The sequence below is a fragment of the Ursus americanus genome, chromosome 19 (assembly GCF_024610735.1).
Source record: "Ursus americanus isolate L20-20 chromosome 19, mUrsAme1.1.p, whole genome shotgun sequence".
Lineage (NCBI taxonomy): Eukaryota > Metazoa > Chordata > Mammalia > Carnivora > Ursidae > Ursus > Ursus americanus.
This window is the reverse complement of record NC_142145.1, coordinates 37,724,978-37,737,010: the sequence shown is the minus strand read 5'-3', so window position 1 is coordinate 37,737,010 and position 12,033 is coordinate 37,724,978. Positions and strand designations below refer to the sequence as shown.

At 33.3% G+C, this 12,033-nt stretch overlaps 1 protein-coding gene across 1 annotated transcript in view; it reads right to left on the bottom strand.

Annotated features, from left to right (window-relative positions):
• CCDC178 (coiled-coil domain containing 178) overlaps positions 1–12,033 on the bottom strand; it is a 372,754-nt gene that overhangs the window by 319,820 nt on the left and 40,901 nt on the right. Inside the window, exons 7-8 of the mRNA XM_087869978.1 lie at positions 9,458–9,678; positions 4,016–4,158 (exon numbers count right to left, since the gene is read on the bottom strand). Coding sequence (XP_087726104.1) covers positions 4,016–4,158; positions 9,458–9,678 — 364 coding nt within the window. The remainder of the gene's footprint in view (positions 1–4,015; positions 4,159–9,457; positions 9,679–12,033) is intronic.

Below are 12,033 nucleotides of genomic sequence, written 5' to 3'. Positions count from 1 at the left end.
TAAAAAAACTGAAAGGAATTAATTGATAGTAATACAATAATAGTAGGGGACTTTAATACTCTACTTATGTCAGTGGACAGATCACGCAAACAGAAAATCAACAGGGAAAAAGTGGTTTTGAATGACATACTGGACTAGATGGACTTAACATTCCATCCTAAAACAGCAAAATACACATTCTTTTCAAGTCAAGTGCACACAAATATTTTCCAAAATAGATCACATATTAGGCTATAAAACAAGTGTCAAGAAATTAAAAAAAAAAAAATCTAAGTGATACTGTACATCTTTTCTGACCACAATCCTATGAAACTAGAAATCAAACACAAGAAAAAATCTGGCAAGGCTACAAATACATGGAGGTTAAATAACATGCTACTAAACAAAGAATGGCTCAACCAAGAAATCAAAAAATAAATAAATAATTACATGGAAACAAATGAAAATAAAAACAAAAGGATCTAAATCTTTGGGATGCAGCAAAAATGGATTGAAAAGGGAAGTCTATAGCAATACAGGCCTACCTCAAGCAGCAAGAAAAAAAAATCAAATAACCTAACGTTACACCTAAAGGAGCTAGAAAAAGAATAACAAACTTAAAACCAGGAGAAGAAAAGAAAGAAGAAAGACTAAAGCAGAAATAAATGTAGAGAATCTAATAAAACAGTAGAACAGATCAATGAAACCAGGAACTGGTTTTTGAAAAGATCGACAAAATTGATAAACCTCCAGGCAGACTCATTAAAAAAACAGAGAGAGAGGACTCAAAAAAGCAAAATCACAAATTAAAGAGGTGAAATAACAACCAACACCACAGAAATACAAACAATTGAATGAGAATATTATGAAAAATTGTACGCCAACAAATTGGACAACCTAGAAGAAATTGATAAATTCCTAGAAACATATAACCTACCATAACTGAATCAGGAAGAAATAAAAAATTTGAACAGACTAATTACCAGCAATGAAACTGGATCAGTAATCAAAAAACTCCCAACAAACAGAAGTCCAGGACCAGACAGCTTCAGAAGTGAATTCTACTAAACATTTGAAGAAGAGTTAATACCTAATCTTCTCAAACTACTGCAAAAAAAATAGGAGAGGAAGGAAAACTTCCAAATTCATTCTATGAGGCCAGCATTACCCTAATACCAATACCAAATAAAGGCACCAAAAAAAAAAAAAAAGAAAGCGTATCCAAAACAGTGTATCCATAAAAATCAGTCAAACCCACCCCCCCCACAAAAAAAATAAACAGAATTACAGGCCAATATCACTGATAAACGTAGATGCAAAAGTTCTCAATAAAATACTAGCAAACCGAATCCAACAATATAGTAAAAAAAAGCCATTTACCACAATCGAGTGGGATTTATTCTCAGAATGCAAGGGTGGTCCAATATTAAAAAATCAATCAACATGATACATCACATCAATAAGAGAAAGGAAAAAACCATTTCAATAGAAGCAGAAAAAGCATTTGAGAAAGTACAACATCATGCATGATAAAAACCCTCAACAAAGTAAGTTTAGAGGGAACATACCTTAACATAATAAAGGCCTTATATGAAAAACCCAGAGTAAACATCATACTCATCAGGGAAAAACTGAGAGCTTTTCACATATGGTCAGGAACAAGACAAGGATGTCCACTCTTATCACCTCCATTCAACACAGTACTGGAAGTCCAAGCCATAGCAATCAGACGACAAAAAGAAATAAAAGGCATCCAAATTTTTAAGGAAGAAGTAAAACTTTCACTGTTTGCAGATAACATGATACGATATGTAAAAAACCCTGAAAACCACCGAAAAACTACTAGTTCTGATAAATGAATTCAGTAAAGTCACAGTATACAAAAATCAATGTGCAGAAATCTGTTACATTTCTTTTTTTTTCTTGTTTCAAGTTTTTCTTTAAACTCTATTTAGTTAACATACATTTCTATACACTAAAAATGAAGCAGAAAAAGGAGAAATTAAGAAAATGATCCCATCCATAACTGCCCCCAAAATAATAAGATAACTAAGAATAAACTTAACCAAAGAAGAGAAAGATCTGTACTCTGAAAACTACAAGACACTGATGAAAGAAACTGAAGATGACACAAAAAAATGGACAGACATTCCATGCTCACGGATTGGAAAATCAAATATTGTTAAAATATCTATATTACCAAAAGCAATCTACACATTAAAAGCAATCCCTATCAAAATACCAACAGTATTTTTCAGAGACCGGAATAAGCAATTCTAAAATTTGTAGGGAACAGCAAAAGACTCCAAAAAGCTAAAGCAACCTTGAAAATGAGAAGCAAAGCTGGAGACATCACAATTCTGGACTTCAAGCTATACTACAAAGCTGTAGCAATCAAAGCAGCACGGTACTGGCACAAAAACAGACACATAAATCAATGAAACAAAGTAGAAAACCCAGAAATAAACCTGCAACTATATGGTCAATTATTCTTTGACAAAGGAGGCACGAATATACAATGGCAAGAAAAAAAAAAACAGTCTTTCAAACAAATGGTGGCAGTAAAACTGGACAGCTACATGCAAAAGAATGAAACTGGACCAATTTCTTACACCATATACAATAATAAACTCAAAATGGATTAAAGACCTAAATGTAAGACCTGAAACCATAAAAGTTCTAGAAGACAGCCCAGGCAATAGTTTCTCTGACACTAGCCATAGCAACATTTGTCTAGATAGGTCTGACAAGGTAAGGGAAATAAAAAAATAAATAAACTATTGTGACTACATCAAAACAAAAAGCTTCTGTACAGTGAAAGAAACAATAAAAAAATTAAAAGGCAACCTATTGAATGGGAGAAGATGTTTGAAAATGACATATCTGATAAAGAACCGACAACTCAACATCCAAAAAACAATCCAATTTAAAAATGGGCAGAAGACATGATCAGACATTTCTCCAAAGAAGACATACAGATGGCCAACAGCCACTTGAAAAGATGCTCAACATCACTCATCATCAGGGAAATGAAAATCAAAACTACAATGAGATATCACCTCACACCTTTCAGAATGGTTAAAATAAAAAACACAAGAAACAACAGGTGTTGGGGAGGATATGGAGAAAAAGGAATCTTCGTGCACTGTTGGTGGGAATGCAAACTGGTGCAGCCACTGTGGAAAATAGTATGGAGGTTCCTCAAAAAGTTAAAAATAGAACTACCCTACAATCCAGTAATTGTACTACTGGGTTATTTACCCTCAAAATACAAAAACACTAATTCAAAGGGATCATGCACCCTGATGCTTATTGCAACATTATTCACAATAGCCAAATTATGGAAGCAGCCCAACTGTCCACTGATAGATCAATATATAAAGATGACGTGGTGTATATACACAATGGAATATTATTCAGCCATAAAAGGGAATGAAATCTTGCCATTTGCAACAATATGGCTGGAGCTAGAGAGTATCATGCTAAGCAAAAGAAGTCAGAGAAAGACAAATAATATATGATTTCACTCACATGTGGAATTTAAGAAACAAAACAAGTGAGCAAAGGGGAAAAAAAAAAGATAGGGAAAGAAACAAATCAAGAAATAGACTCTTAACTACAGAGAACAAACTAACGGTTACCAGAGGAGATGTGGGAGGGGGGATGGTTGAAATAGGTGATGGGGATTAAAGAGTACATTTATCAGGATGAGCACTAAGTAATGTATAGAATTGTTAAATCACTATACTGTAACCTGAAAATAATATAACATTGTATGTTAACAACACTGGAATTAAAATTTTAAAAAAACCTACAAATAAAATAAAAACAGAACAACAGTACTTTAGGACTCTACACATACATATATTACATATGTAAAAGATATAAATCTTAATTTATATATAAACTTGGTGATAAGTATAGGTGATTTAGATTCTTTTTCTGCATCTGAATTTTTTATACAGGAATATAAATAACATTTTAATCAATATTTTTGTTCTAAACTCTGTAAGCAGAATTAGCGAAAAATTCTTACTTGTAGTCTTCTATGCTTATTTCATCACTATGAATGTCTTTCTCCATGTTTTGTCTAATTTGTTTAGCATTCAATTTGGCATTTTCAACATTTTCTATAGCTTCTTCAAGTTCTTCATGAACTTGTTTGTATAACTCCATTACCTAGAAATGAAAAATATTTTTGTTAATACATGCACTTAATGGGTAATTAAAAGAATCAGGCAAGAGAAAAATCAGAGAAAGGACTTAAATTTAGAGTAATTTTGATCTAAAAAAAAGTCCCTTATATTGATTTTCTTCCCATATTATTCTACTTAGCACAGTAAAGTTTTAGGTTTCCATTAGCCTGAAAAGCAACAATAATGGGGAAGTATAAAAGTTATTGAAGAAAATAAGTTCAATATTCCAGGTGACATGAGCAAAATAAAATAATTATTTTTTCACCTACAAAAGAATTGCTACTTTTCATTGTTTTTATTGTTGAACTAATACTTTATTGTAGAAAAACCAGAAAATACAGAGGAAAAAATAAATGATATCAACTGTAATCCTCTAAGGAATAACCATTATTATCTTAATGAAAGGGTCCAAAATATTCCATTTTTATTGGTTCTATTTTTTTTTTTTTTTTTTTAGTTATCAAATATCATAAACATTCTCCCTTCCCTCTCCATTTCTCCCTTCTCTGTCAACCTATGGAGAAGAGGTGGTTGTAGTGTGGATGTCCTGGTGGAAAGTCGGAGGGAGGGGAGTAGAAGGCAGTAGGGAGTGAACAGTCCTCTCCTCAGTGGGTAAATTGGTGGACTGAAATTAAGCAATTGCCTCCTGAAAAAAGCAATAATGTTCATTAATTTTTCAAATAGCACAGGTAGTAGTAACCTCTACAAGATTATCCGTTAGGCACAGGAGTGTAGGGGTATACATTTTGGTAGAGAGCAAGGAGCACACCAGAATGATGAGCTAAGCAAACAAGTCAGGCAACATAACAGAATTCCTAATATCAAATATCCCATGTCCAATTTGTCAGCACCTTTAGAAGAGGTAACCTGTAGGCAAGGCTGGGATGGTGGTCTCCATGTTGGGAACTAGGTTACATTATATGAGACAAATTCATCTCCGAGGTAAGCTCTTGAGTTGGATCCGCGTGGCACTGGTACATACTTCCCCCACTGCTACTCACTCCAGCTGATGTGGATAATACTCTTGTGGCTCTGTGGTGTTTGAGGCTGAGCTGCTTGCAGAATTTGGAGGCAACACAGAGCCCTGGAGCTTGATTTGAAAGTATCTACAATTGGCAAGATATGCACTAGGGCTCAAGCACACTGACTAGAGGCCTTGAGTCCTTTAAGCAATTAGTTATTTCAGTAGATCTCTACCCAGGACCTCAAAACTGAGTCAAGACAGCAGAATAAAATAAAGTTATATGATAAAGGACTATAAATAAAACACTACATTACACTTCCCCTGGCCCCCAGCAATCACTAATCTGTTTCGTTTTATGGATTTATCTATTTTGGATATTTCATACAAATGAAATCATACAGGATGTGATCTTTTTTATGGCTTCTCTATTTAGCATAGTCCCTCAAAGCTGATATATGTTGTGGCATATAACAATACTACTTTTTTTTTCTTGCTTTGTATGGTATAGATATATCACATTTTATTTCGTCATTAATCAGGTGATGGATATCGGGTTGTTTCCACCTTGGGCTAATACAAACACTGCTGCTATGAACATTTATGTACAACTTTTGATTTTGTTTTTTTGATTATCATTTTCAATTCTTTGGAGTATATACCTCAGAGTATAATTGCTAGAGCATATGGTATTCTGTGTTAAGCTTTTTGAGGAAATGCCAGTCTTTTCCACAGCATCTGCAACCATTTTACATTTTCACCAGCAAAGTACCACAGTTCCAATTTCTCCACATAGACACTAAAACATGTTATTTTCTGTTTTATATTTATTCCCATCCTAATGGCTGTGAGTGGTATCTCACTGTGGTTTTGGTTTGCATTCCCCTAATGACTAATGATGCTGAGCATCTATCTTTTCAAATGTTTGCTGCCCATCTGTATGTCTTTGGAGATATAGCTATTCAAGTCCTTTGCCCATTTTTAATTTGGTTGTTCGTCTTGGGTTGTTGAATTTGAAAGTTATTTATATATTCTAGGTACTATATTCTTCTGAAATGTATAATTTGCAATATTTTTTCTCATTCTATAGGTTTGGTTGTTTGGGGTTTGTTTTGTTTGGGTTTTTGTTTTTGTTTTTGTTTTGTTTTGTTTGCTTTTCTGATAGTATCCTTCTTTTTTACTTTTTTTCACTGACATACAGTTGACACACAACATTAAATTAGTTCAGGAGTACAACATAGTGATTCAACAAATCCACACATTATGCTACACTCACCACAAGTGTAACTACCATCTGTCACCATTACAACGCTATTACAGTATCATTGACTATACTTCCTATGCTGTACCATTTTTTTCCTTAAAGACTTATTTATTTATCTTAGAGGGGGAGAGAGAAAGCATGGGACAGGCAGAGGGAGAGGAAGAGATAATCTCAAGCAGACTCTGCACTGAGATGGAGCTTGACACGGGCTCGATCTCACGACCCTGAGATCACCACCTGAGCCAAAACCAAGAGTTGGACATTTAACCAACTGAGCCATCCAGGTGCCCCTACTATGCTGTACCTTTTATCCCAATGACTTATTTATTCCATAACTGGAAGCCTGTACCTCTCATTCCTCTTCATTCATTTGCCTATCCTTTCACTCCCCCCCACCCTGGCAACCATCAGTTTGTTCTCTGTATTTATAGGTCTATTCCTAGTTTTTGTTTGTTCTGCAGATTCCACACACAAGTGAAATCATATAGTATTTGTCTTTCTCTGATTGATTTATTTCACTTAGCATTATGTCCTCTAGAGGTCCATCCATGTTGGCACAAATGGGAAGATTCTGTCATATTTTATGGCTAAGTAATATTCTATTGTATATATGTATACCACATCTTCTTTATCTATTCACCTATCAATGACACTGAGGTTGTTTCCATATCTTGGCTGTTGTAAATAATGCTGCAATAAAAAAGGGGTACATATATATATTTTCGAATTAGTGTTTTGTTTTATTTGGGTAAATTCCCAGAAGTGGGATTACTGGATCGTATGGTATTTCTATTTTTTAATTTTTCGAGGAACCTCCATCCTATTTTCCACAGTGGCTGCACCAATTTACATTCCCACCACAGTGCATGAGGGTTCCTTTTTTTCCATATCCTTGCCAACACTTGCTACTTTTTGTCTTTTTGATTCTAGCTATTCTAAAAGGTTCAAGGTGATATCTCATTGTGGTTTTGATTTACATTTCCCTGATGATTAGAGATGTTAAGCATCTTTTCATGTATCTGTTGGCCATCTGTATGTCTTCTTTGGAAAAATGTCTTTTCAGGTCCTCTGACCATCTCTTAATTGTATTACTTATTTTTTTGGTGTTATGTAAGTTCTTAACATATTTTGGATATTAACCTTTTATCAGATATTGATAGTGTCCTTTGATGCACAAAAGTTTTTAATTTTTTATTGAGGTACAATTAATATACAATAGTTTCAGGTATAAAACATAATGATTCAATATTTCTATATATTGTGAAATGATCACCGCAGCAAGCCTAGTTAACATCCATTGCCATCCATAGCTAGAATTTTTTTCTTATGATGAGAACTTTTAAGACGTACTCTCTTAGCAACTTTCAAATATGTAATACAATAATATTACCTATAGTCACCATGCTGTACATTAAATCCCCATGACTTACGTATTTTATAACTACAAGTTTGTACTTTTTGACTCCCTTTCCATTCACTTTCTAACCCCCTGCGTCGGGCAACCACCAATCTGTTCTCTGTATCCATGAAATTGTTTTTTTGTTTGGTTTTTCTTTTGATTCCATGTATAAGTGAGATTATATGGTATTTGTCTTTCTCTGTCTGATTTATTTCATTTAACGTAATGCCCTCAAGGTCCATCTCTGTTGCTGCCAACAGAAAGATTTCATTCTTTTTTTGGCTGAGTAATATTCCATTGTACATATATACCACATCTTCTTTATCCATTCATCCATTGATGGACACTTAGGTTGTTTCAATATCTTGGATATAGTAAATAACACAGCAATGAACATGGGGGTGCACACATCTTTTCAATTTGTGTTTTTTCTTCTAATAAATACCCAGAAGTGGAATTGCTGAGTCAAGTTACAGCTCCATTTTAAATTTTCTGAGAAACCTCCATACTGTTTTCCACAGTGGTTGCACCAATTTACATTCCCAGCAACAGTATGCAAGGGTTCCTTTTTCTCCACATCTTTGCCAACACTTGTTACTTCTTGTCTTTTTGATAACAGCCATTCTGACAAGTATGAGATGGATTGCTCACTGTGGTTTTGATTTGCATTTTCCTGATGATTAGTGATGTTGAGAATCTTTTCATGTACTTGTCGGTTATCTGTATGTCTTCTTTGGAAAAATGTCTATGCAAATCTTCTGCCCATTTTTAAATCATATTGTCTTATTATGTGTTGAGTTGTATGAAGTTCTTTATTTCAGATATTAACCCCTTATCAGGTATATGATTTGCAAATATTTTCTCCCAGCCAGTAGATTGTCTTTTCATTTTGTTGATGGCTCCTCTTGTCATGCAGAAGCTTTTTAGGTTGATGTATCCCCACTTGTTTATTTTTGCTTTTATTAGCTTTGCTTTTGGTGTCAAATCCAAAACAGCAAGTAAATCGAATGAACAGTAGCTTCACCTCTAAAACAACGTTAGATCAAAAACAACTTGCACAAACTTATGTTTGATACTATTTGAAGAATAGAAAAGAAACCATGCATTGTGCTTAAAATTTTTGGAGAGTAAGGGACGAAAATGGAACTGCTGAGAATACAGGACACATTTAACAACTCTGTTTACTTTAAAATAATAAAAAACGAATATAAATTTAATTTGCTCATTTAGTGGCAGGTATAAATAATATATTTTTTATAATACAATCCCACAATGGGAGAGTTAAATGTTAATCACTGAAAAGATTTTACAATTTATTATCATCAACAATGAAACTGACTGATACATTCTACTTGTATTCTCTCCCAGTTTGATTTACAACTTCAAAAATTATCATGTTGTTTAAATCTCCAAAATTGTATTAGTAGGTTGACTATTATTAATACTCCTAAGCATAAAAGGGAAGATTACACAGTTTAAATGAATATCAATTGATTGTATTATGTGTAGTTTAATAGCTCCTTCGGGAAATAAATAGCAGGTCAATTTTCACTGAAAATGAAACATTTAAAGATGTTAATTTCTTATAGCTGAAATATTTTTTATAACTAAGTAACAATCTATAAAATGTATATCCATTCATTCATTCATTCATTTACCTCAAATTTTTTTAAATGAAATTCTTTCAGAGCTTCAAGTTCCTGGTTCTGTTTTGAGTTAATTAGAGGACCATGTTTATTCATGTAGTCTATGTCTGCTTGAAGCTTTGCATTAGCTTCTTCTAATTTTGCCTTTTGTTCCTCAAAATGTTTTAGTTGATAAACTTTATCTTCAAGATGCCATCGTAATTCTATAATATCTCTCAAATAGGCCTCATGTTCTAGACATACAATAACAAAAGAAAATCTGATTTTAAAACAAGAACTCCTGAAAGAAACCTTTATTTGATAAGAGACATAGGAAATACTTTAGATTCAGAAATTACTTACCTGTGAAGTTTACTAAATTTAATATGTTATCTTAGTGCTGCATTATAAAATATATTGCTTTTGTCATTTATCATTAAAGGGATTTAAATATATGTTTTATAAACTAATAATTGTTTTAGTATAAATCCTGCCTATTACAACCAACGTATATACCGGGTTATGTATAACCACTCCATGAATTACAAAATGAGAAAAACTGCAAGAGTAGAGGTCTTCTAAAATCATCTAGAAGTAAAACAATGAGATAGTTATAAATGTCAGAAAGGAAAAGGAAAAAATAAGTACTATTTTCTGTTGATATAATTATATATCAAAACACAAAAAGATCAACTGAAATTATTACAAATAGGATAGCTTATATTAAAAAATGCTTATTGTTGTAAGCCACTGAGTTCCGACATGATTTGTTACAAAGCATTATTGTAGTAAATAACTTTAATTCACACGACTAAACAATGCAAACAAAATTAGAAGACTTAACACTGTGTTATTGCTGAGATCTTCCTCCACAATAGAAGTACTCTTGTGAGCATTTCTATGGGACATGATTATCTTTACACTCCACCCTCTCTGAAAGGATAATCCCCAGAACACTCTCCTAGAACACTTCCTTTCACCAGTCTTAACATTCATGTTCTTTCCAACTCCAATCATGCCATCCTTTTTGCTACTTCCCATTTGTATCCCAGGACATTTCTCCTTTAAGGTAATCTGTCTTCACCCTTCCCATATTGAGATTGTAAAACAGCAGCTCCCCAACTTATATCAACATGCCATTTAAATCCATACATAAACCAGTATGTAATTTTTTTCTCTTCCATTAGGTAATCAGTCATTGGGAAGTACCCATGCAGCCACGAATGCAGGTTAAGGGAAAGACAGGGAATCTAAAGAAGCAGGTACAATGAGAGTACCAGGGACATCTGAGTCATTAGTTTATTTGTGCCTTCAGATGCTGCTTGGGTATAATAAATATACGTACTCTCTTATTTTGTAAGGAAACACAGCTGTGTATATCTAATTTTATAATTTGTAAGTTCATATAACACTCAATTTCTGATGAAAAACTTATTTCTGATTATCTTTTTTGATAGGAAAATGAAAAGACATTTGCAAGATTATTGGTCACATATTGGGTGCCAGTGGTTGTCATTCTGTACGGAGGAGGGGATGCAGTGACCAAGTAGAAAGGAAAGTAGTCAAGGGTATAAAACCCCACCCTCACTCTTCTCCATTATCTCCCATGGTCTCTTGTCACTAATTCCCAGTGGTTGAACCAGCATGAAGACAGATTACAAAAGATATCTTTGATGCAGTCCATTATCAATCAGCCTCATGGATCACAAAACAGAAGATACAGGTGTGAGTGGGCTGGTTAGGGGGATGGATGGATCTGGAGGAGTGGCCACAAGCTATCTAGAAAAAATTGAATTTCTTTAATATTTTCATTAATTATAAACATGTTTTTATAAAAATTATTAAAATTCTATAAATATCATACTTAATATTAAGGCTGTTAAGGAGATTAAAAGTTTTTCCTGTCACATAAGCTAGAGACTTTGAGAATCTAAAATCTATAAGAATATATAATTCTATAATCTGTAAAAAAATTTATAAAATTTAAAAAATTTATATTATATCCTAACTATATCAATATAAAGGCAATATATTCCTGAAAGCACATTACTTTTCAGGAATATTTTACAAACAGAAGGCACCTAAAAACTATATAGTAATAATGAATTTAAATTTCATTGCACGTGTTAGCTACTTAAATAAAATAAAGCAGATGAACATAAATTTCAGTTTTTTAAGTAGATCTTTAATAGATTTTTTAAAGATCTTTAAGTAGATCTTTATTTTTTTATATTTTTTAAAGATTTTGTTTATTTGAGAGAGAGAGAACAAGCAGTGGGGAGGGGCATGAGAGAAAGAGAGAGAGAAGCAGACTCCCTATTGAGCAGGAAGCCCTATGTGGGGCTTGATCCCAGGACCTGAAGATCATGACCTAAGCCAAAGGCATAGGCTTAACCGACTGAGCCACCCAGGCTCCACTAATTAGATCTTTAAATAAAAGAGAGCCCAAGCAATAAGTTATCACCAATGGCAAGAATGCATTCCATCACTGAAAATGCATTTATAAGGTATGTAGGATGTGCATGTATGTATCTCAATTTAATTTTATTTTGGCAATTTTAAGTAGAACTTCATATAAACCACAAACTACACTATATGCTCTTATAAAG